General features: G+C 38.4%; 4 protein-coding genes across 4 annotated transcripts; 1 reads left to right on the forward strand and 3 right to left on the reverse strand.

The window, feature by feature from the left end:
- Positions 1–42: 42 nt before the first annotated feature.
- On the forward strand, positions 43–7,825 carry reep1 (receptor accessory protein 1). Its single transcript, XM_077731568.1, has 8 exons — positions 43–206; positions 1,573–1,645; positions 1,829–1,905; positions 2,092–2,212; positions 2,500–2,613; positions 3,232–3,394; positions 4,827–4,987; positions 5,571–7,825. The coding sequence occupies exons 1-8, from the start codon at positions 175–177 to the stop codon at positions 5,640–5,642; spliced, it is 813 nt and encodes a 270-aa protein (XP_077587694.1). The 5' UTR covers positions 43–174; the 3' UTR covers positions 5,643–7,825.
- Positions 7,678–9,286, reverse strand: mrpl35 (mitochondrial ribosomal protein L35). Its single transcript, XM_077731569.1, has 4 exons — positions 9,220–9,286; positions 8,855–9,026; positions 8,150–8,294; positions 7,678–8,080 (listed from the first exon to the last, which is right to left on the reverse strand). The coding sequence occupies exons 1-4, from the start codon at positions 9,284–9,286 to the stop codon at positions 7,892–7,894; spliced, it is 573 nt and encodes a 190-aa protein (XP_077587695.1). The 3' UTR covers positions 7,678–7,891.
- A 616-nt stretch (positions 9,287–9,902) lies between these two features.
- LOC144206686 (uncharacterized) lies at positions 9,903–13,832 on the reverse strand. Its single transcript, XM_077731785.1, has 9 exons — positions 13,560–13,832; positions 12,517–12,687; positions 12,303–12,441; positions 11,688–11,776; positions 11,204–11,267; positions 10,959–11,047; positions 10,763–10,875; positions 10,528–10,684; positions 9,903–10,428 (listed from the first exon to the last, which is right to left on the reverse strand). Exons 1-9 carry the CDS (start codon positions 13,597–13,599, stop codon positions 10,271–10,273), a joined length of 1,020 nt encoding a protein of 339 aa, XP_077587911.1. The 5' UTR covers positions 13,600–13,832; the 3' UTR covers positions 9,903–10,270.
- Positions 13,833–13,968: 136 nt separating this feature from the next.
- cfap99 (cilia and flagella associated protein 99) lies at positions 13,969–24,955 on the reverse strand. The gene is made up of 28 exons (XM_077731560.1): positions 24,716–24,955; positions 24,430–24,574; positions 24,258–24,352; positions 24,073–24,179; positions 23,836–24,013; positions 23,604–23,684; positions 23,466–23,534; positions 23,297–23,383; positions 23,131–23,216; positions 22,438–22,642; positions 22,204–22,348; positions 21,980–22,131; positions 21,453–21,687; positions 19,916–20,043; positions 19,212–19,356; positions 19,034–19,128; positions 18,844–18,950; positions 17,977–18,154; positions 17,759–17,839; positions 17,607–17,675; positions 17,133–17,213; positions 16,947–17,041; positions 15,855–16,059; positions 15,638–15,779; positions 15,402–15,553; positions 15,118–15,323; positions 14,401–14,596; positions 13,969–14,290 (listed from the first exon to the last, which is right to left on the reverse strand). The coding sequence occupies exons 1-28, from the start codon at positions 24,827–24,829 to the stop codon at positions 14,174–14,176; spliced, it is 3,696 nt and encodes a 1,231-aa protein (XP_077587686.1). The 5' UTR covers positions 24,830–24,955; the 3' UTR covers positions 13,969–14,173.
- Positions 24,956–26,020: the final 1,065 nt, after the last annotated feature.

Genomic DNA, 26,020 nt, shown 5'->3' on the forward strand with positions numbered 1-26,020 from the left:
TGCCGAGCGCGCTCGTGTCCGTGCTGCGCGCGCTCGTGCCCGTGTGCGTGCCCGTGCTGAGCGCGCTCGTGCCCGTGCCGAGCGCTCGACTCCCCTCGCCTGTCATCATCGGATCCGGGAGGAGGTGACTCCTCTTCGGCAGAAGACAGCGCGTTTGGTCGCCTCTCCGGCGCAATGGTTTCCTGGATCATCTCCAGAGTGGTGGTGTAAGTCATTAATCATTTTCAACAAATTACCATGTGAGCGTGACGATTATTATCTTCTAAATCGATTTTGGCGTTTTGGGCAAGGCGCTGCCTGAGCAGGCGCTAGAGATAATATATTATTTATTTATGTGTCTATCAAAAAAATGTAACCATTTAAATGCATGCAATAATACCATGCATGGTATGAACCAATGCTGGAATGCTGGAGGTGGTTATGTTTATTTTCAACAGGCTTCTAAATAGCTGACTGACAGTGTTTATCATTTCGTTTTTTTCTTTTTTTGTATCGTGACAAAACAAAATAAGCGAGTCATATGTGACAGGGCGGTAACTCAATAATAATAATGTGTTGAGGTTTTGAAAAACACAAAAAGGGATGGGTCACCCTTCTCGGGTTACATACAGCCAGTCATGTTATTCAAGTCACGAAAAGAATACATTCATCGGAATACTACCCATTATTACCAGTGCGTACGTTTCGGCGTCATTGCATGTAACAGAATGTAAATAAAATCGCTAATTAAATTTACCGGTCTAAATTCACAATGGCCGAGTCCAAAATATAAAACGTTAAGTGTGTGTGTACACTTAGCAAAATGGTGATCTCCGACAAGTGTATCTATTTGTGTTTGGGGAGATATGGGCCAGAAGTAACTTGACCGGGTTCTTCCTCAGCTGTTGGCCGGGCCATGATGCACCTTAGCCGGGTCGCAGGCTAACTTTGACCCCCCCAGCACCACCACCACCAGCAGCCGCAAACAACAACCTGGCGTAGCCAAGTCTTATTTCTCATTGGAGCTTTATAATAAGCGTTATAAATGGTGACATCATCATGAAATAAAGACGTGCGTGAATTGAGTCAAAGTTTAAGGTTTCAACGTGTATATTAATAATAGTAATTCTATTTTTTTTCAATTTATCTTCCTTGTATGTAGAGTAGTAGGACAAATATTAACTACAATGTTGACTTTTGCAGATTTAATACATACCCTTATCAAGTATGTATAGTAGATTCATGTAGAAAAATGTCCACACTTTGGCTGCCATTGACCGTGATAGACGTCCTATCCAACTGCACTTAACTCTTATATATTCATTTAAATTATTTGTGAATGCTCATCTTTCATTGCCATGGACGGCGATAGAATCCAATTTGACCAAGAGGAGGTAAATGGACAACCTTCCCAGTCAAAATAGATTGGACGTCTAGCGCCGTCAATGGCACCCAATCGAATGAAGGGCGTTTTTAATAATACTAATCTTGTTAACACATACTTGGAATGTTTCACAATACCTTCACTGTCAGTAAATTAGTTAATATTGATTGATTTATTATATTTTTTGTATTGATATTGTTTTCTTCTAGACTGGTTTTTGGTACGCTATATCCTGCTTACTCATCATATAAAGCCGTCAAGTCAAAAGATGTCAAAGAATATGTGAGTATGTTTATGTGTATTACACCACTACCTCATACTTACTTTAGTCACAGTTTAAATATGCATATTTTTGTTTTAATTTGTTAATATATTTTAAAATGACCACTAGATATATATTTCTATTGGGTTTGTTATTGCAAATTTCAGTACCTGTAATCTCTTGTTTTTTATTTATTTGTTTAGGTGAAATGGATGATGTACTGGATCATATTTGCCCTATTCACATCTGTAGAAGTATTTACAGATATGTTTCTTTGCTGGTAAGTAGGTTCTTATAACTTTACGTTGACATTTCCACGTGAACATGTCACAATGTCACGTTTATAGTTTGGTGTAATGTTCTTCCAAGTGTCAAAAATAAAGCCGTTGTTCCATGAAAACAATTGAAAGTGATTGTGAGGAAGCACTTGACTGACTGTATGTGTGTGTCATGACATTCATTCCAGGGTTCCTTTCTACTATGAACTCAAGATAGCCTTTGTGGTGTGGTTATTGTCGCCGTACACTAAAGGCTCCAGTGTGCTTTACAGGAAATTCGTTCACCCCACTCTTTCCTCCAAAGAAAAGGTGAACTTTGACCTTTTGTTTTTTTTTTCCGTTACGGTGTAGTCTTAAGAAAAACAAAAGGGGAAAAACAGCCACTATCCTTGACCTAAATTGTTCCATTAATTCTCTTCTCCCTTAACAACATTTGAAGTTCTTGGCTATCCAGGGAACAAACACATCTTTGTGCTAATTCACTCTTGTTGTGTTGCAAAGTGTCCTTTTTCTCTACGTGTTGAGCAAAATCAGATGTGACTCAATCAAGCAGTTACACGCAAATAGACTTGTTTTTGTTTCGCTGCTTGCCCCAGGATATTGACGACTACATCCATCAAGCAAAAGACAAAAGCTACGACACCCTGGTGCATTATGGGAGAAAGGGGCTTAATGTGGCCGCCACCGCTGCAGTCATGGCTGCAACAAAGGTAATGCTGACTCTGGTCATTTTTTTTGGAGAGTTGAAGTCAGGATATTGTGCTTAACCACTAGACGAGAGGTGGATCCACAGACAGGCTTGCCTTCTGATTGGCTCTATGTAGCACATTAAAATGATATCATGAAAGATAGTAGGGAACTTTTTTGTAGCACTGATATACAATACTTCAAAAAAATGATTCAATATCTAAATGCATCTACAATATAGTCAACACTATTTTTTTTTTTTTTTACCAATCATCTCATTTTCTGAACCACTTTATCCTCATTAGGGTCACGGGGGGTGACTTTTCCTGTAAGTTTTGTTGCAGTGTTCAACTTTAAACCGTGTGAAAGCATGCTTGCATAAACAAGTTCACTCAATCACTGCCCAAAAATGTATAAACAATGTTGTTTTTGATGTTCAACTGCTCATAAGTAAACAAAAAACTGTAAAAGAGCTATTTTGTAAGATGAAAGAAGGAATCTAATCATTTTGTCAGTTCTTAGTTCAGAAAGCCATTGAACAAAACATATTTTAGTAGTCAAGGAGTTAGGCAGAAAAGCATGAATGACTCATGACCTTCCTTATATTAATTAAGCTTTACTTTTTATCCATTATGTGTTAGGGCCAAGGAGTTCTGACAGACAGGTTGAGGAGTTTCAGCATGCAGGATCTAGCGGCGTACGAGTCGGACACAGACGGTCACACGCAGGCCACCAGAGCGGAAGCGGCGGCTCAGCATCGAGCCCGCACCATGATGCGAAGCAAGTCTGAGAGCTACAATAAAGGTGAGCTGCTGAACCGGAATGAATAGTCAGGGAAATACGAAGCGGTGGGGAGGGCTCGTGATATCACATCAATGCATACATGTCAACTTATACGTTTTTCTTATATATTTATACGTTTTTTGATTACTTCAAATTGTCAACACCGTATAAAAACTTTTGTACAGGATTTTTTAAAGTCCGTTTTTGTAAAACCGATCTCATTTTTAACCATTTGTATCGTCTTGGTCAAATGGTAGTAGACAAAAAACGTCACCGTCGACTGCTAATATTGTCATGCTTTAAGCATGACGCCTTTTCACTATATAAATATAGCGCATCAGCAAGCAATGTACCCAGACAGATTTGGCATCTCGTCCATTTTGGAGTAAATTTTAGACTTTTAAGTACGCCCTATGTGAGTAAATATGTGCTGCGTTGTATTTTGACGTTTTTTTTTTATTGCTTATTGGTCATGTGAAATACAAGAATGAGCAGAATGATGTGTCTGCTGCTTATCATGTCAGTTGCTTGGGTGGGTTTAGAAATTGTTTACCCTTTTGTGCGTGCCTATCTTGAAAGCCCACCCCCATCCTCGGACCGGTCTCCCTAGGTCACCTTCCTGTTTTAAACGGGTCAGTGCGTCGTCCTGTGATAATGCTCACATGCACTATAGCTGGAGGGATTTATTACTTATGTTATATCATATGAGCACTCTTATTTTTCCTTGATAACATTGTTTTATTTTTTTCATGCGCTAGTCATGTGTTGGAGGATAACATAATTTTGTACTGTAAGTGAACGATGACTTGTAGAATGTTGCTTCCTGTCATTTTGGGCCGTTTTACATCAGCAAAGTGCTTTGCATTTTCTTCACTTGCGGGTTGTTATTGTCTGTTGGTTGTTTTAGCAAATATGAAAATAATTTACAATATGCAGCAAATAGTTACATTGAAAACATAATAACTATGAAAGCTATCTAATGAGGCATACGGCATGCTGGGTTCAAACCAGTTGGGTTTTAACGTACTAAAGTGTCAGTTCATAAATTGAAAATACAACTCGGAAGGTTATAGGTAGTCTTTTGATTGACTGTGCTTTTTCGAAACTTCATTTATGATGACAGGTGTGTTTCTTGGGATTCGCTGCCAATTAAAAAGTTACTTCCACAGGCTATTCTTAGTCGGTCGCTAAATGTCAGAAGTGGGTTCACTCCTTGAGCTCAATGTCATATACGTACACCATACTCTTTCAAGGCCAAACTTTGGAGAACCAAGAATTCATTTATGTAAAAAAAATAATTCTAGAATCCTAGAAAAACCTGCACCCACTGCAGATCTGGTATAGAATCTCAACTTTTACCCCTAATGGCTAAATGACTGGTCTTAGTCAGTCAGTTTCTTGAAAATTGAAGGCAAAAATTCATGACTCACCATCCCACCCACCCCCTTTATAGATTTTGACATGACTGACTTTGAGGTGTTGGCATTAGACCAAAGAGAGGCGGAGGAGTCGCTGACACCCGATCCCTCCCCACCCTCCACGCCTTCTTCCGAGGGCGCGTGGGGGGCTCCAAACTCTTCTGAGCACAGCCTGGTGAAAAGAAAAGCTCCCGAGGTACCTTGTTCTGCCTGGTCACTGCTGCCTGCCTTTAACATGGCGGTGCGCCTTTACCCACCCAGCCTCACGTTTTTAGTGTCCCTGCATATATTAACAATCACTCCTCTGGTGGAGAATTGGGTGGTGTTGTTCACTGTGTGACTGAAATTTGGAAAGGTGGTGTTTAACTCATTCGCTGATAGTGACGGCAATGGCTGTCCAATTTGTTTGAACTGGGAGATGTGGGGAAATATCATTCTGGCGAGTGAGTTAAAGGCCGTAACGTTGGTCTCAGAATGACCTGGAATAAATAATAACAGGGAACATTTTGAAGTGAAGTGTCTTAACCCTTTCATGCACGAAATCGGACTTTTTTCCAAAGGGTTGACTTAAAGTACTTGATGTGCCTGTTCACTTAAAATGAAATAAGGATCATTCATGTGGCCAAATGTGCTTCTATCAACACAGGGCGGTTATTTGCACTCCCCTCAACGTTGGCGGGAATGAGCTCGGAGCTGCGAGCCAAAATAACTCCTAAAAAAGCAAGCGTTTTCTTCAACAAAGTGATCATGTGGATAATCTTTTCCTCTCTTCCCTGTAGCCACCTCTTAGAGTCTTAAAGCCTCTCACGAGATCCAGGAGCGCTGTGTGTTCCAGCACTGAAGCCATGTGACCGCGTGGGCCTCGGACAAGGACGCCTCCTCCCTCCGACTGCCTCCATCCAGCTTGCTGCAACACGTCAATTTTTTTTTAGGGTGACAAAAACGAACCTTACGTGTGACTAGAGCAGCATTGCTTTGGAATTTGGTATTACCAAAGTGACCTGTGTGACAGGCTGTCTTTAGGAAAGTTTTGATGTTGCAGCAAAGTGTTAGATCCATGCTGATCAGACCTGCTAGGCGTTATTACATGTATAGCGTGTATTTTTTCTTTATTTTTTTTCTTTATCTGTCAAGCTGTGACTGGACACTCGCATGTGTGTCTAGCCATGGATTATTAGTTGTCGTTTTCTAGAATGTACTGCGGCTTTCCTCGTAAACAATTAGTTGCCATGGTCAAAATGCATGGCTGCTGCTGTGTGGTGAGAAAATGTGGGACTGATGCAAATCCAAAACAAACAAAAACACACAAAAAAATATGAAAAGTCAAGCAGCTTCAGCTGAATGATGGACTTCTTAAAGCCTTAAAGGGACAGTTAGCGCAACACAAGTAGATGAAAAGATTAGTCATGATGCAATTGAGGTGTTTTAACATTTTGGCAGTTTTTTAGCTTCAAGTTGAGGGATTTCCACCCCAAAAATATGGCATTTATCAGTTCGGAATTGCAGCTGGAAAATGCAGAGTGCCTCCAAAGGTCTTTGGAAAACAAAGACATGGACTGTCCAAATACTGGTGAGTCCAACTGGAGTATTTCTAACCATTGTGTTTATGTCATTTTGCACTATGTGATAAATCACAATCACTGCACTTAATCCCCCCCCCCCCCCCCCCTCAAGTCAGGTACAAGTGCATCTCAATAAATTGGAATATTGTGGGAGTTATTTCAGTTCAGTTCAAAGATATTTTGTCAAGTAATTCAGTTTGCAAGATTACATCTGATTCTATTTAGATCAAAATAGTGGTAACAAACTAACATCAAGTACAGATTTCATTGATTGGAGACGGTGTGGATTTTTGAAAATGCTGTTAACAGACATTCTTGGGATATTTTTCCCACATAAAGGCCTTGGCATGCTTATCCAGTCCACAAAATGACTGACTTTTACTTAATAATGTCCGTACAATCCAAGTAACTACTATAGTAAAATAGCACGTATTGACTCTTAGCAATTTTTTTCTGTTAAATAAATCCATAATTGGAAAAAGTGTTTGTATGAAATGATCATTTATTGAGATGCACTTGTGCTGTAGTCGTATTTCTTATTTTATTTAGTCATCAAAGTTATATTTACAACCTTTTATTGGTTAGCATTTAAAAGGCTGTATAATGCAAATCAAAATACTTCAGTGGGTTTGGTTGTATTTTTATTCAAAACCACTGACCTCTACTACTTCCTAAGCATCTCTACTGTGGAATTCTTAAGGAATATTTTGCAGATTCCCAACATTAACATGGACAGTATTGTAGATGTACACTTTCATGCTTTATGAGGGGTTATTTGGGATATAATTCAGTATTACTGGGTTTTCCCTGATATCCCTCAGTGTTTTTTCTTCATGTTACTGAGCCTTGGCAACATTTAAATATCAGTCAGTTTGTTTATTTGCACAGTAGTAATGTTCTTGTCCTCTTTTATGCTGAAACAATAGCTTCTCAGGTACAATAGTCTTGTTTACACACCATTCACTACTTGTAGATACACCTGCCATTCACATTCTTTTAATATATAATAGTATACATGTGTTTCAGTTTTAATAGTATCACTATTCATGAATTTCCTGATAAGAGATCGAAATTTGTGTTCAGAAAACACGTTACTTCAAAAATTGGGCCCTACCCTCAATTTGAGTGGAAATTAAAAGAAACAAATGTACAATAATAAACATTTTTGAGTATTTCATTATGTCTGTTCATAAACTTTGTTGTGTCAATGCTAAGTAAGATTTTATAAATGGATGCCACAGGACAAAAATGTCTCCCCTGCCTTGCCTCAAAAAAAATTCCTAAGTGAATTCATGTGTGAATCCAAAGGTGATTATTCAAATGCTTCCACTTTGCAGGGTTTATTTCACGTTTTTGTTCTGGCAGGCCAGAATAACATGACTTCAAATTGATGTGTGTGCTACATGTACAAGTAGCAACAGTAATGTGAACTGGTTTATTGTTGGAAAAATAAACATGAAGCAAATGTTTTATGTAACTGACCTCATTATTTCTTTGTGGACTAGTTACAGAAAAAAGACAAGATTCCAAAGTGTAAATTAAACCTTGAGGTTGACTCTATCATGGTACTTCAAGTACGGATCATCCACATACCAGTTCCTCCTTTTCCAAAACCGAGTTGTCATTTTATCTAACAATTTACTCTGTGTTTTGTTACAAAAAACATGTTCCCTTAGTCGCCTTCGCCTCGCTGGCTTCTTCTTCCAAAGTTTCTTCTTGTATCCAGCCTGTATAGGGGGGCAAAGGAGGTAGGAGATGAATACCCTTTTCAAGCAAAAGGAGAAATAAAGCGGTACCTTGCGTCGAATCCATAGACCGCAATGGAGCCGCATGAACCGTTCGGTGACTGACTTGACTGACTTTCTCTTTCCCAACTTAATACTGTAGTATGTGAGACTTCTGTTGGGCTGCTGGCTCAAAGGGGGAATCAAAGCAGACACCCTAAAAAATGAGAACAAACATATTTCATACACACCAGACCTTTGTGAAGCACCTTATCATTACATTTTACATTAGTGCACCCAAACTCAGCTGTGTTTTTCCTCCAACTCTGCTTCACTTACCCCAAAATTCATAAAAGTTAGCGACATTTACTGATTTTTCTTCATACTGAGGACTATATTAACCCCCAACCACAGCCCAGAAGAGGGCAAATGGAGATAGGAAGGCTATTGGTGCTGAAAAAAAAGTGAGTGTGCATGGTTGTCTGTTTCAGGGTGCTCCAGCACCCCCCGCGGCCCTAATGAGGATAAAGCGGTTCAGAAAATGAGATGAGATGAAAAAAAAATGAAATGTAATACATAAAGACATATGGATATCATGATATTAATGGCCCTCACACAGCACTATCATGATTGTTAGTTTGATGGTACTATGGTCATTACTATTATTATTTCGTGCAGGTTATAACTGTATTACGGCGTATATTTTGCCCGTGGTCCATTAATCTAGCCTTAGTCCAAAACTGGCATACAGAAAATGTGGATAAAATGAGTTGTTACCGTTGGAGCAGACTGAATCCGGGTAGTCGACAGGCTGTAGCAGGTAGATAAGACTGTGTGCATCGGGCCGTCGGGACACTGAAGGGATGAACAGCACGGAAGAAGCCCGAAAGCCGAGCAATATTTGCCGTCCGGCCATACAGAGTGAAGGGTAGCGGCGACTTCAGCAACCCTGTCCGAGCCGAAGGACAATATGTCAACACGAGAAGAATCGCGTTGCGGCGGCTAGCAAACTGTTTTCCATGCAAGAATAGCAGTATTGAATCAATAAGCACTACATGACGCCAAGATTCAATATCCCTGGTAAATTTTGGCAAAATTATTGCAAAAAAACGCGATAAAAGTCAAAATGTTAGGTTGCATACCAGTCAGTTTCCTTGCCAAGTAGGCTGCCATGTTTTCTTTGGATATGACGTCAATACAGAGCGCCATCGGGACAAATACGATTACGCATTTGTTTTGATATTTTAACTCACATGCCGTGGAAACATAATTAAATGTTCAATTTTGAATGACATATACTATTATTATTATTCATTTATTTTATATCGTTTTTTTTTTCGTTTCTGTGTCATGCCTGGAGTATTTAAGTTGGTCGCCAGGCAACACACTGAAACATTACTGCCCCCTTCTGTCTTAGTTCTGCCTAGCAACTATTCATCCCTCGATCATTTCCTCCATTCATTTAATTTCCGTACTGCTCATTCTCACAAGGGTTGCGGGGGGTGCTGGAGCACATTCCCGTGACCTTTCTAAAGTTGTTGAGAAAACACTGGCCTAACCCTAAAATTGTTGTGGCACAAATATGTACTTGTAACAAGTACAACTAATCGGCGTAATGAATGTCACAGCGTCGACAAGACAACATGTTGGAACCAATTTTATCAGACAGACTTATTGCTGTCACATGGTTTAAAAAATGCTAAACACGATGAACGGCTATTTTTGTTTTTCATCGTCTTTAACTCATTTAGCACCATCCACAACAGCCAATGTGTTAAATGAGTGTAAGGGTTAACCCTCCCAATAAATACAAATAATGACATGCTAGGTTGTAAGTTGTTTATTTATCGCTAAAACATACAAATATATATAATTTTACTAAAAAGCCCACTGAGACAAAACAAAGAAATATATTGAAATGCATTACAGTCATGTCCAAGAGCAACTATACATGAGTGCAAAAAAAAGCAACTATTCCAGTAAAAAAAAAAAGAAATGAAAGTGCTTTTTATGTTAGAAAGAAGCATCTGTTTTTGCAGCTTGACGCTCCTAATCTAATAAATTCGCTAAGAAAAGGAGAGGGTTTGAAATGTGTTAGCCTATTAAAAGTAGAAGGTCTCAGGCGGGCGGCAGCTGACGTGTATTTCGGAAGTGTGTACAGACAGTATGTGCATTTTTGGTCCATCCTTTGGTTCACCAGCCAGCGTAGACGGGCTCTGCATCGCAGGGAATTCCGTAGTAGCGACCTTGAGGCCTCTCTTTGCGTAATAGCGGTGCTCGGGACACACTAAGCTCGCTGTCAGTCTCTCTCATTTTGCGTAGGACCGTTAGAATGATGAGGAGTAGAGCCACTGAAAGCAAAGGAAAAAAAAACCCTTATTTGGAGAAATCACAATCGTGGATGAAGAATGCCGTATGCCTCATTGTTTACTTTGAGATAGAAAACGTACCCCCTCCTCCGATAACTAATAAAGCAATGGTGACTGGGGCCAGTTCACACGTGTCCCCTGCTTTGCGAAGGAAAGTCTCCATGCAGTACCCCGGAGCCAAGCTCCCTTCTGGACAGAAGGCATCACTGGGACAATGAATTGGATTCACGTCTGGACTCTGGGGGGACAAAAAAAGCTACTAGTTAGTAGTTCTTTTTCATTGACTCCAAAGAGAGAATGAATGAGAAGTACTGACTGGACAGTAATGGTTTTCCGGGCAGACATCACAGCTTTCTTGGCCCCAGTGGATCTGGTAGGACCCACTGCTGCAAATTTGACACATTGTCTGACGAGGAGCCTTATGCATGCCTGTTCAAAAATAGAAAAGTAGATCTCATTTTAACATCCAGTCTGCAATGGTTTACTGAATCCTCTTGTAAGCTAGACCAAACCTGGACGACACGGAGTGCACTCTTTTGCCGCGGCCTGTAGTGCCTCTGACCCGCCAGGACACGTCTGGCATTGGGAGCACCCTGACGAACTATCAGAGAGGAAAAAAGAGCTGTATTTTGATTGCAGTTTGATTCGCTATGACAACAGAACTCGATCACAATCCCAGAACTGTGAGGCCTACTCACTAAACGCTCATCTAATGGGCCGCAACAACCCACATCTTGCGGAGAATTCAAATACTTACTTGCAAAAAGTCCCTCTTGTACACGGTGAACACATTGTGGAACTGTGCATCGAGGAGAAGAAACCTGAAAGTAGCATAGTCATTTTGATTTTGCATAAATTAGGGTAATTGAACTCATCCAATTTGATTCATGAGTCACACAATTTGTATTTTAAACATCATTTTTTTCTCATTTCTACCACAATAACACATATATATGTATATATATACATATACACATATATATGTATATATATACATATACACATATATATGTATATATACACATACACACACATGCATGTACATATAAACATATGCATATACATAGTGCATCTACATATCACATATACAAATGCATATACAAATTGCATATACATATTGCATATACATTTTGCATATACATGTTACATATACACATACACACGCACACAAGCACATACACATACACATGCACATGCATATACAAATTACAAATACAATTATTTATGATCTAAACACCTACCTGGGGAGCAAGTTTCACAACTGCCTGCACCAGTGTTGTTATTGAAGGATCCAGGGAGGCACGGGTGACAAAGTGGGCTCCCAGTGAAACTGCCAAAAAATGAATAACAATGTGCATCCTTTTCCAGACATATGTAGATTAAATTACCCATATAGTACTCATATTTATGTATATAAATAAGTAGGCGACGTCCATGGTTACTACAGCGAACATCTATTTAATAGTTAACATTAGTTTAACTCAATCATTACTATCCCTGTTCACAGAATAGGCCATGTTATTTTTTCTAACTGTCCATTAAGCAAAATTCACTGTTAATTTACACCACCAAAAGGTAAAAGATGGCAAGGATGGCAAATTGTTATATTGATGACTGAGGAAGAAATTCAGAACGTTTCTATTCATTTCCATTATGAAAGTTGATTTGACTTATGAGCACGGTCATGGAATAAATTAAACTCATAAGTCAAGGCCTCACTTGAACGACTGTGAATATTGTTCATGTAAAATGAGGTTGTAAAAGAAATTAAATTCCCTTGTACTTTTGAACACTGTTCTGTATGAAATATGACCCCTGTTTAAAAAAAAAGGATTTGCAGCCACCAATTGTCTTACTTTGTGTAAAAGCCTTGTCGACAGGGCAGACACTGCTGCTGTCCAGCCAGTGGCTGATAAAAGCCAATGGTGCATGGTAGGCACGCTCCAGGAAATAGACACAGCCCAGGCTCAGGGCAGCACATGCACAGCAGGGTCCCTAAGATGACAAGTCCCAAAAAAGCATCAGTTCTTGGCACCACTACCCCAAGAACAGTGAAGAAACAGCACTCACGATTGTCGTACTGTGATCCGGGAGCACAGGGCTCACAGTTGGAAGTGTTATATGTGGAGCAGCTGGGGGTAGTGCTGCTGAGAGCAGGAGTTGGCGTCACAACTGTGGCGTTTTCCACCAGAGATGTGATAAGAGTAGCAGGAGTGGATGTTGTCTGACTCATCACCATGCCTGCAAAACAAACAGTACTTTATTCATCTTTCGTGCCTTGCATCTTTGTAAGTGTTGCAGGACCCTATCCCAGCTGACTTCAGGCAAAAGGCAGACTACACCCGCGACTGGTCGTATAACATTAGTCAAGTACCAAAATGCAACAATCCAGAAGGAATCTGCTGGATTTGTTGTCGTTTGCAACTGGATGCAATGTAACCAACCCAACCACCAAAAATCGCTTGTTGTCCTTCTTTTCATGAGGTTTAAAATCAATCTCAAATGTTTATTTTTTTTGTATCCACGCTAAAAAGATGGAGCCAGAAAGTTTAATATATAAGCACATCAGGCCGGACAAGAGGGCACATTGTGTGAGTAATCACATTAGCCATGTGCTTGAGTGGGAGCCATCTTCCTCGAGAAAAGCAGTTACTCAGAGCGGAAGGATCATGTGATTTGCAGTCAGAGATGGATTGTCAACAATTCTTAAAATATGAATCTATTGTCGCAAATGCAACTGGAAAAATGTGGCACAACCAATGAAGCCTTATGGCAGTTATAGACATTAATTCCATTAGAAAAATGCCACTGACTGATGACGTTTCACTGCCATTGAGGGTATAGACTAAAGGCAGAAGACACCCCAGACTGGTCGCCAGTCAGCCACAGGGCACACCGAGAGACAAACAACCATCATAGCTCCCCCAATCATAGCACCCACCACCAGCGGGAATTGAGCCCGCCCATGCCCGCACCAAGTGAACTTCTATACCACAAGTGACAAATGATGTATCCATATTTTTGTGCATTACATTATGTGATATAATACACAAAAATAGAAGAACAAATATATGACACAGGTTTCCAATTCTTAGATGAGATTAGATACTCACCAATGAAGCTAAAGGTAAAGATGAGGGTCAGAAGGGCCATCCTCCTCTTGATGGTCCGCAACTTTTTTCCTCAGCAAAATTCATCTACAGCATCATCTAGTCCTTGACAAATCACTGACAACTGCATTACCTTCCTCTGGTGAAGTTTGCTAGTCCTCTCGACACCATCATGTGACAAAATACACATCATGTGATTTTGCTTTAGAAGGGAGAAAAAGGAGGGGGAATTCCATGTAAATGGACTTTTTTTTTAATTTTTATGGAAGGCTTCCAGCAGGAGTGCTAACGTGCAAGAACAAATCCATTCGAGGGGCATTTTACCACTGGTCACACATTCCCAGCACTTTGATCCAAGACTACTACTGTATAAACAAACAAAATAAAAATGATTAATACATTCTGCACATGGTTAAGGAATGCATTAACACTTTATTTGATATGATCCTGATGACAGTATCACAAGATCATGATGACACAACACATAAATGAATGCTTATTATGGGAAGATGGCCTTTATGGGTGGTAAATTCAACCTTAACCTGACCCAGTGCTTCTCAAATATTTCCTATGATGTCTTTGTATAACTCACGAGTTGAAGACAAAACAAATGAAATTCAATTGAATTTATTTCTTGAGTGAGCTTCTCTCTGTGAAATGTGAGGGTCTTTCTTATCGATGTACTGCTCTAAGCACTGTTCCAAGTCCTCCCAATTGATCTTTTTTAATCCGTCCTATTAAAAACAGAGCATAAAATGTCATGAGTTACTGTGACTGTGACAATTTTAACAGTAACATCAAGTAGACCATGTCGAGTGTTTGTTGTTGCGGATTTCACACTCACTTTGCAGTGAGTCTCGATGATTCCGTTTGGATGTGTTGCTGCCTGTTTTGATGGTTTTGCAATGTTGCGTTCATTTTTTTTCAGTTTTTGACACTCCTTCTTCACGTCTTCAATTTTCTTTTGAATTGCAAAGACTTTCTTATCCTGTACTACGATCTGCTGCAATTTCAGTTCCGCGTTCTTCTCATCCGCTTTCCTGAAGCACATCAGATGAAGTACCGTGTTTCCTTAGTAAGGGGAAATGAGTCTTAAATGTGCTTTGAATTCAATTGTCTTGCTGTGATAAATTTTGTTTGATTAGAGTGGTGTTGTAATGATTTGTTTTGAAAGTGCTGTTTTGCGATTTAGTGATTTGGGAGCAACTCCCTTGTGTAATGTCTCTATGAGCACTGGGCGGAGCATTGCATTTTTTTCAGTGTTTTTTCTTCCGTTAGACAGTGTAAATGGCGTGTATACCACTTCTCATTGGCAAGTGGTTGTTATTAAGGTCTAGCGGCAACATTGTGGATAGCATGCAATTATCAAGCTGCAAAAATCTGGCTGTGGATTTTCTTTGTGGAGCTGAGAAAGCAAGACCAAGTACAATCTCATTTCAATACTAAAACTACTTTTTTTGGATGGATTTGTAGAAAATATAATCTCCTATCATATCAAAGCTACTTGCTGTAGGGATTTCATTCAAGTAACGAGCTATGGGATCAATCTCATGTGTCTAACCTGAGTGAATTGGCTATGGCCATGGCTCTACTATGGAGGTTGATATTCTCCATGTCTGCCATTAGTAGCTTTTTCTTCTTCTGCTTTTCTTTCTGGATGTAGTCACGTTTCCTCTGTTGTTCGTTCACCTCTGCTTCTTTCATGAGGTACAGACGCTCCTTCAACTCAGCATGGGACATCTCCACTAGCAACTCATGACCTGCACTCTGACACAAACAGGGTATAAAGATATCCAAAGTCAACATCATTTGTGCTGACCTGCTAAATGTTCAATTTTTACTAACCTCCGTGTTATCAAACATATTGTATCTGAGATTAGGGAAACATTCCATGGCGTGGATTTCACTGATGATTTCCAACTTCTTGGTAAGTGCATCCTTTTCTTTTTCCTGTGCCTGCCGGACAATCTCTTGCTGGTATGCTACAAAATCTTTGACTGTAGTTGTTGCAGTAAAATACAAAATTTTGAAAATAATTAAAAAAAAAAAAAAAACAGTGTAAAGTGACGGATGGTATGTACCAGCACTCTGTTTGGCTTTCTTCAATCTGTCAGTAGCTTTTTGGGCATTACTGTGACCTTCTGCTACTAGTTGGACCAAGTCTTTTTTTTCTTTTTCTTCCTCCAACTTTTTTTGTATAGTTTGCTTGGCTCGTTTTACTGTCTGCAAGAAAGGTAACCGTGGATACGCTGGTTTAGTACGTAGTCAATTAGTACCCTTTTGTTTTTGTGAACCCACCTCATCTCTTATAACCCGAGCAGCCTTCTTTTTGCGTTCGGTAATTTGTGCTCGGGCCAAAACTGCCTCCCATTGACTGAGAATTACACTGGCATGTTTCTCCTCCCTTTTATCCAACCTGGTTTGGTGGTCTTTCTCACGCATTTCCCTCTCTCGTTGTATAAAAACTGAAGGCTCGTGTGCTCCTTCCACTAGATTTTCTATCCTATAGAAACCACAAGAAGACATTTTTCTTAGGTTGATAGGTATCTAAAACTGGATTATGGTATGCACTTTAAAACTGGTGTAGCAAAAGCAAACATGACACTTTTTTTGTCGCAAAATGTATCTCTCCTGCTGCATTTTCCAAGGTTGCAACTTCAAAATAAATGCAAATACTATTCTTCCAATGTACTTGTTTCCAATGATAGATTCAATCAGAAATTGATGATTCAATTCTCATTGTCACTGACTAATACCCACATTTACCCTCTAAAAAAAATCTCAATTGATGGATATATGAATAAATGTGCAATATTTTATAATTGACCTTGCCAGGATGTGATTTTTATATTTTTATATTACTTTTATTTGATGTTTTTACTTGGAAAATCCACTTTGTGCAGTAGCATCACCAATTTTGTTTTATACTACGCAGCTGTGTATGATGACAATAAAGGCTTTTGATATTTGATTTGTTGATTGATATTTGATAAATCTCTTTTGATGGTTATTATAGCTGACAAAAAATCACCAAGTGCCCCAAAAAATGCCTCAAAACAATAGAAAGTGACCCATAAATCCCCCCTAAAACAAGAAAGCGACCCATAAATCCCCCCTAAAAATAGAAAGTGACCCATAAATCCCCCCTAAAAATAGAAAGTGACCCATAAATACCCCCCAAATCCTCAAATGACCCAAAGTGCCTCTAATGAAAATACAAAGTGACCTACAATCAACAAGTGAGCTAGTAATACCTTAAAATCTACAGGTTGGCAGAAAATCAATAAAAGGTGACCTGGAATTGCTACAAAGTATAATCCAAAAATCCACAGAAGTTAATGAGCATAATGAATACATTCCTACGCAATTTCAGATATATTCCCATCTTACCTTTGCAGTTTGTCCGCCAAATGGCGGTCATGTAGCACCCTTCGCCTCAGCATGGCTGCAGTGTTTAGTTTAATTGGATGGACATCATGAGAACCCTGGAAAGTGTCAAGAACATTCATAGACATGAATAAATAAATACGCAGATTGACATACAGTAAATTTGCAACTGGAATAGTAACTTCTTACCTTAATACTGGGAGGGGGAGGAGTCTTGGCTGGAAATGATTCAAGCCTTGATTCCAAATCTTCAGATACATACCGCGATCTCTGTATTCACAATGAAAAACAATGCTAAAAATGACAATTTTAATACTTTCATTGTCTTTTCAGTGCTGTTTTGAGGATAGTAGCCCAGTTTGAGTGAAACCAATTATGGAAACTAGTAAATGAATGAGTTACATTTAAAGTATTCAACAATAATTTGAGATTTTGACTGTTTAAAATGGCAACCACATCGCTGATATATTTCACTAGTATACATTTCATTGGTTTTACACTGAAAAGACAATATTTGTTGCAAAATGTCAGTGATTTGAATTGACATTCACTTTTTTTCAGGTGCCTTAATTATGCTTTGTTAAGAACTGGCTGTTTTTTGATGTTCTAACAGCCTATGAATGTATGTTTTGTAATATTTCTTGCTTGAAAATTGGTTCATACCCTTGAACATTCAGTCTCTCTGGGTCTTGCAAATCCAAATCGTGCAATATTGATCTCATGGAGCAGCTCCTTCAACCAATAAGAGACTTGATGTCAGTGTAATTCAAGAAAAATTGAATGTATTTATACTTTATATATTTTAGTGGTTGTACCTCAGCCAGTTGATGGTTTTTTCCCTTTACGTCTTCTAAGAGCTGAATCAATTTGGGAGTTCTGTAAGTACTGCTGGGTACCTGCAAACATTATAGGAGAGGAACATCCACCACAAAAACCTATGTGAAGCTTAGTAATGTTATGTTTTTTTTTATTATGGAAATGCATTGATGGAGGTTCACATGAATTCCATGGTATGATTACAAATGGGGCTGACTTTTGTTAGTTTGTCTGGCAGAGGGCTAAGTTGAAGCTGACGTGGAGTTGAAGGTTTCGATTTAACAAAGGAGAACTCGATCAGGTCAGTAGTTTTAGCTGGCGCTTTCCTTATCCGCATTCCTCCAGATGCATTGGCAGCAAGTTTCTCCATGAGTGCCTCAATCAAAGAGCGCTTCCTATAGGATTCCAAATAGAGTCAACCCGGGAGAAAAAAGGTAGTATTACATTTTAAAACAAAATTAGAATTAAGTTTAGTCTAAAGTTAGATGAAATTTATTTTTGAGTGTGTCTGCATCGTAATCCAAGTTCATTTAAATTTGCTTATGTTATGTTACGAGCACGTTGCTGTGCTAAAGCCCCTCTCCTCCCTCCCATCTGCAAAATCAGTCTAATTTTAGTACTATTAAACAGATTGTAGTACTACTAACCCACTACTTATTTCTTACGTTGTTAATAGATGGCAAATTGGAAGAATAAAAATGTTTTTCCAATCCAATATTCTGTTTTTGGTGTTTTTTTTCCAGAGGCTTGGAACAAATTAATTCTTTTTTAATTCATTTCTACGGGAAATGTCTGTTTGAGTTGCGAGAAATAGTTACAATATATGAGCTCAGTCCCGTACGCATTAAGCTCGTATCTCAAAGTACCACTGTTGTATCAAAATTGGTCCTTTGTAAACACAAATATCTCCCACCCAGTGCATCCAAATACATGAATCGCTTTTGTCTTCTATTGAGGATATTCAGAGCTTTCCAATTTTTCTTTTTCAGCATTCCCATTACTTCATATAGATGGGGAAATTTCAAAATAAATGTGATTGAACTTTTTTTCCGCCTGGTAGTCAGGAGGATAAATTGATTCCAACCTGAGCAATGGGTCAATCCAATGATCCTTCACATAGGCAGCATCATAGACTTGATTCCACTCATCTTGTATCCAAGTGGTGAGGTTCATAAAAAAGAAGCTCAGGAACTAAAAAAACAAGCACACGATGAGTACATCATGTAAAAACCTTGGTTATAAGAACAAAGTGTCTTCTTTTTTGCTATTCTCACAATGTGCATGTTTTTAATATCCAATGATTTGACAATGTTGCTGAAAGCTTGAAGTCCAAGGCCATCAAAGTGGAATATAGTGAGGTAACAGATCACTAAAAAACAACAGAAATACAGCAACATTAAGACTTAATAAACAAAAAAAATGAGCACAACTTTGTCCTTTTTTAACACTTACCAACAAAATGGTTGTGATAACGTTTGGATATTAGTTTGCCACCCTGGCCAAAAAAAGGATTGATGACTATATCCAGTAATTTCTTGTATTCGATGCATCCGGAGACGAGATCAAGAACGAACTTCATACATCCAGGTTCCATGTTCTATAGAAAATATATCCAAAAATGATTCTGTACATGCAGTAAAGTAGTTGGCTTATTTATGATTATTTATGGCAGGAATTATTATCTTGGAAATTGTGAATACACTGCCCAACAAGTTTTTCTTCCCATTTTCTGTTTTTTTTTTTAATTTTACTAATTCTATACCGGGTGGCCTAGCGGATGAGTTGTTAGCATGTGGGCTCACATGGGAGGAACCTGGGTTCAAATCCATAGGGAACAAAATGGTGGAAGCTTTAAAATCAGCAACTAAAATTGCCATATCTAATTTTCTATCATTAATTAGTTTGTCATGTTTGACTTTCAAACCAACTGTTGTAGTCTGCCATGTTTGCAGTTGTGACAAACATTGCATAACAGATATTTCTCTGTACTTGTTATTTATTTTAGGTGCCAAACTTGTAAAAATATACTTTTGCAAAATTATTGCAAGATCTTCATTTGCAAAAACTTAAAGGAAAAATATACTCAGATCATACTTGAAAATAACAATGCACAATGCAAAGCAGTTTTTGTTGACAAGTGTTTCAGAAATGCATACCTGCAGACCCTTGACTGCATCTTCCATAAAATCATCCAAATTTGTTCTCCCAGCAGTGAATTTGTCGAGAAGCGAAATTGCCACCTTCACTAGTTCTCCATTGCTTTTTGCCATTTTTACAAATTGTACAATTTAAAATCAATATCGACACAAATGTGCAAAATTCCTGAACGGTTAGAATACTACACAACGTCCACACGTTGACATGACACACGTAACGACTGACGGGATGTATTGATGTATCGATTTATCCACGTTATGTTATGTACGATTAAAAAAAATACGATTTAGATTACGTTCACGATGCGACAAAGCAAAACGTCGCAGGGTATGCGTTCAATAGTAACTTGTAAAATTACACATGATCGCTAATTTCACTGCCAAATTCTTCAATTCGAAGTACTATATGTTGTAGTAGTAGTATGTAAATAGGTTGGAAATTTTTGTTAGGGTGATAACAGGATTTTTACTTGTATTTATGGAAATAAAATGACTAATTTGAGGGCTAATTTATGAAACAATATTCCCTCAATGCATCATGACCTAAGAAAATTGGACGAGGATTACGTCAAGTGTCGGTTCAATGGATGAGTCAGACTGCTAAAGATAGGAATACTACGTCATGAAGGATAATAATTATTCATTAGCTCCGCAATGTTTATTTATACAAGAAAGACGAGTATCACCGAAAAAGGTGAGACTTCAAATAAATGTATTTTTTTTTCTTGGTACTAAACATGCATTTTCCACAAGAAAAATTCACTCCCAAAATTATTTATTACGGGTGAAAAATATTTTCTCATATTATTAATGTGCACAAATGATTTTTGCACATTCTGTTGGAAACTCAAATTGTCTCATTTTCTAGACTACTATATCCTCAGTGGGGATGCGGGGGTGCTGGAGCCTATCCCAGCTGACTTCAGGCCCTGAATTGGTGGCCAACCAGTCACAGGGTACAACAAGACAAACAACCATTCACCATTCAAACTTTATTTTGGACACTTTTGTTTTTTTATTGGTCTCCTCTGAGATACAACTTGAGATTCTCCCCTCTCAATATATTCCTCTATACTCTTCTCCAAATCCTCCCAGTTTGTCGTCTTTAATCCAACCTATCAAGACAAAACACAAAAAGACAGTGAGTGAGTTTTTTAGTTTTGTTAAAAGTACCGAAAACAACTATCACTCACTTTTCTACATTGGATTTTTAATAATGTTTTTTGCTGTTGATTTTCCTGTCCTTTCTTTTCTTGATTTTTTACATCTGCCTTCTTTGATGGCTTGACTTTTTTGTCTTTTTCATATTCTTGCTTCTTCTCTTCCAACTTTTTTCGTAGCGCCAAGACCATTTCTTCTTGATTTTTTTCAAATTTACGATTATCTTCCATTTTTTCTTCTTTCCTGTGATGTAACAAGACGAGATATTAGTTTAGAATTTTATTTCATCCCGTATATTTGGGAAATTTCTTTGTTGCAGTAGCAAGACAGACACAAGACACATAAGACATTGTAGACCCATGCTTTGATTGGTTACTTTTCTTTAAAAATGCCACATTATCTGACCTTAAAGTAGCAGCCATTGACATGACTTTACTTTTCAGGTTAATGTTGTTCATCTCCTCCCAAAGCAACTGCTGCTTTTTATGTTTCTCCTCTAGAATGCCGTTTCGTTTCTTCTGCTGTTCAATCATGTCTGCTTCCTTCATGAAGAACAGACGCTCCTTCAGCTCGGCATGGGACATTTCTTCAAGCAGCTCATGGCCTGCAATCTGACACGGGGTAAAAATTGTATCCCATTTTTATACTTGTATTGTCTTGTCATTCAGACAGCTGACAAAATGATCGCAATAGTATAACTGTAGAAAGGTAAACTAGCCAATTATCTGAGGCTTTTAAATAACAGAAATGTTCTCCCCGGCCTTGGCGGGTTTTCTCTGGGTACTTTGGTTTCCTCAACCACATTCCTAAAACGGTATCAAACTATTTCAGTGGCAGGCCTATTTGATGCAAAATAGAGATATGAAATGGGCTTTGCTTCTGACTGCATTCATTCAAACTCACCTTTGTGTCATCAAAACATTTGAGTCTAACGGTGGGCACATTTTGGATTGTTTTGACTTCACTGACGGCTTTACATTTCCTTTGGAGCTCTGCCTGCTCTTCTTCTTTGGCTTGATGATGAAGCTTTTGATTGTGCGCTGACATTTGTTTTACTGTTGCAATACAACCCCATTTTTAGTGTCAAAAAGGAAGCTATAGTGATTTTTTGACGTTTAGGTTCTTACCGACAGTTTGGTTGAATTCCTTCACTTTCTTTCTAGCCTTTTTGGGATTTGTTTTACAGTTTTCTGACATTTCTTGCACAATGTCTCTCTTTTTGTTTTCTTCCTGGATTTGTTTCTGCATATTTTGCAGTTTAATCTGTGATCTCTATTAAAAAAAAGACAAAAAAAAACCACATTCTTTATAACGGTAAGTCAAAGCATTATGTAAATATAATTGGTTTCTTTTGTATGCACCTCTTCTTTTTTAAGCAAAGCAGCCTTTTTTTTACGTTCTGCAGTTTTTGCGCGCTCTATAGCAGACTCAAGACGATGGACTAGTGCAGTCTCATGCCTTTGACCAAGTATTGCCATTTTCTCTTGCTGGTCTTTGTCACGCATTGCTTTTTGCCACTGCTGAAATGAATAAGGTTCACATGCCCCTTCCACCAAATTCTCCACCCTGTCAAAAGAATAAAAAAGTCTTCTCCATAGCGTCCACATCAGTTGACATCACAATTATTTCGGTTGTCAAAACTATAATGTTAAATTTTGGACTACAAGGGCCTGGCGACGTCCACTTATATCATTTGTCCTCAGAAAGTACATCATGTAAAACAGGGGTAGGGAACCTATGGCTCGGGAGCCACATGTGGCTCTTTGGATGGGTGCGTGTGGCTCTTTGCTAACCTGTGAGCTAAAATATGGAAATCGCAGGTGACAGAACTGAGATATTACATCTAGAACTGCTTTAATCTTCATTTTTTTGCAATAGACTCATTGATTAGCAACAGCATAAGAATATTTGTAAAAATATTCATTTTTTTTTTCACTTTAAAAGTGGTGAAATTACAAAAAAAATGTAAAGGCACTCGTTTACATGTATTTCTTTCATTTCCAATACCACAGTAACTCATGTAGTAGATCCAACCAAATGTATTGTTTAGTTACCTCTGGAGCTCTTCTATGACCCGGTGGTCATAAAGCGCCCTCTGTCGCAGTATTGTTGCACTGTTGAGTTTCACAGGCCATGTTTTCTAACAAAAGTGTGGAAGGAGCAAGTTAATATTCATAAGATATACATTTTACCTTTTAATGCTACATTCATTTTTTCTACCTTAGTTATGGGTAAAGGCTTATTGGTGAAATTGGAACTGAACTTGAGTTTTGAATCCTGCTCTTTCTTTATCTTGGCCATCACCTGCTGTAATATGTATGCAATTTTATAGTTGGTTATCCTAAATATTTTCCATGTTTCCAAAATTCAGAAGTTTTTCAATCAATACCTTTGCATGTTCAGATTTTTGTGGGTTTGCATATGGATGATTTGTCATTTTAATTTCATTCAGCTGTTCCTTTAGTAAAAAAAAGTAGAAAAGCTGTTAGGGAATAGATTTTTGTGGTAATATTAAAATGTGTATTACATTTCTTATTTGGTGGTCCCTTTGCTTCAAATCCTCTAAGATCTGAAATTCTTTTGGACTTCTATATGTGCTGTTTGGTACCTACAAAAAAAATCAAAATAAATTCAACAACTTGTTTTCATTGCATTTTACATACAGTGGTACCTTGAGATACAAGCTTAATACGTTCTGAGACTGAGCTTGTATGTCAAATGTTAACATAATTTCTCTTAATCTAAAAATTGCTTCTTACTGGTACATATTTTTCTGGCAGAGGGCTGGGTGAAGGTTCAGGGCTGAGTACAGGCTGATGTCCAGGTGGGTGTTTACAATCGTGAAAAAAGAATTCCACAGGCTTGGTGGGTTTGGGTAGAGTTTTGGTCGGACCAGCACCAAGCTTACTTAGGAACGTCTCAATCTCGGAATGCCTCCTAAATGGATAAAGACTTTAAAAGCTGTTAGATAGATTTTTACTTTATCATTTTAAGACCTCAACAGTGGGTCAATCCAATGGTCCTTCACATATTCGGCATCGTAGATACAATTCAACTCGTCTTGTATCCAAGTGGTGAGATTTTCAAAGAAGAACGTCAGGAACTGCAGACACAGTACTCATTAATACATATTTTATATTAGATGGCTATAATCTTATATATATATATTATATAATCTTACATTGAGCATATAGTCAATGTTCAGAGATCTCACAATGGTGTTGAAAGCTTTGGGTCCAAGGTCATCAAAGTGGAATAAAATCAGATAACAAATTGCTGAAAGCAAAGTATATATGAAAAGAAGTTGTTATTTTTTTAATATAAACTTAAAGAAAAATAATCAGCGGACATACCGACAAATTGGCTACGGAAATGTTTATGTATGGTTTTTCCTTCATGGCATAAGAAAGAATTGATGATTATGTCCAATGCTTTCTTTTGCTCACTACACCCAGAAACAACCCTAATCACGAACTCCCGATGTTGAAGCTCCATATCCTGGAAGACAAGTACAGCAGAACTAGAATTTCAAAGTCAATTATTTTAAAAAACTGTGTGTGAGGATAAAGCAGTCCAGAAAATGAGATAAGATTGCCACAACCAAACTCACTGACTATTTTAAGTGTTATCATAGCTTACCTTGAGATCTTCTGATGCATCTTCCATGAAGTCGTCCAGAGACTGTTTGCTTGCAGCAAACTGATCAATCAGCACAACGGCCTTCTTGAAAAGTGACCCATAACTCTCTCCCATTTTATCCTAACGCTATGGCTGCTAAAATAAAAAAACAATTAACCATAGAAGATGTCAAACACTGAATATGAACTTTACATACACTTGTGACGAATTAAACAAGACTACATTGAATGTGACTTTTGTTTTGGTTACTTGTTTTCCACTCGTTGCCATGGTGACAGGTTGCGTGGAGACAAACGTGTAAACATGGCCAAGAGACTGTATAGGTATGTGAAAGGCACCTTTTCCTTCGAAACTGTAGATGCTTATTTTATCTTTATGTTATGATAATTTTGGTTCAAAACGTTTTGTTTTTGCAAGTGGTCAACAACCTAATCCTTTGTTAACTGCTTTTACTGTGGATGCTGGCATAATAAAATGACGTCATGTGTTGTGACGTTAGCCAAATCCGTGTGCTGCCTTCAAAGATCATGGGAATTTACCCCTACTGACAGGCCGCATCCCCTTCTTAAACCACAAGAATCCATGTTCTGTAGATTAATTGCAGAAAAGCTCACTTCACTTTACTGGGCAGAAAACAAGATTATGAGGATAAACACATGCGAACGAGCTTCGACCATAGGAGCTCACAATGTATCGTCTGTTTGCCTAAATCTGATTAAACTAATCTGTTTTTTCTTGATCCTATATACTGTACACAAAAACATTTCCCACGTAGTGTTCTCAATAACAAATATACAATTATCTAGTGTGAAGAAAACTAGGGGGTGCTGCAGCCTATCCCAGCTAAGTATGGGAACCAGGCAAGGGACACCCTGAATTAGTGGTCACCCAATCTCAAGACACAATGAGATGGTCATTCTCACATTCACAGGCCGGGAGTTTGGATGTTCTCCCGGGGCATACGTGGGGTTTCTCTGGGTATCCCAGTTTCCTCCTACATTAAAAAAAAAACATGCATGGTAGACTGGCTGGACAATCTAAATTCCCCCTAGGTATGAATGGATGTTTGTTTCCTCATGCCCTGCAATTGACTGGCGCCCAATTCAGGGTGTCCCCCGCCAATGGCCCGAAGTCAGTTGGGTTAGGCGCCAGCACCCCTCGTGGCCCTAGTGAGGATAAAGCAGTTCGGAAAATGAATGAAAGTACCAATTATTGCTCAACAAAGGGTTAAATTGTTTCTCATAACAGATAGGATCCCGACGCAATACTTTAGGTTGTTTGGATTTCCGATTTGATAAGTGTGCA

This window comes from Stigmatopora nigra, chromosome 13 (genome assembly GCF_051989575.1).
Source record: "Stigmatopora nigra isolate UIUO_SnigA chromosome 13, RoL_Snig_1.1, whole genome shotgun sequence".
Taxonomy (NCBI): Eukaryota; Metazoa; Chordata; class Actinopteri; order Syngnathiformes; family Syngnathidae; genus Stigmatopora; species Stigmatopora nigra.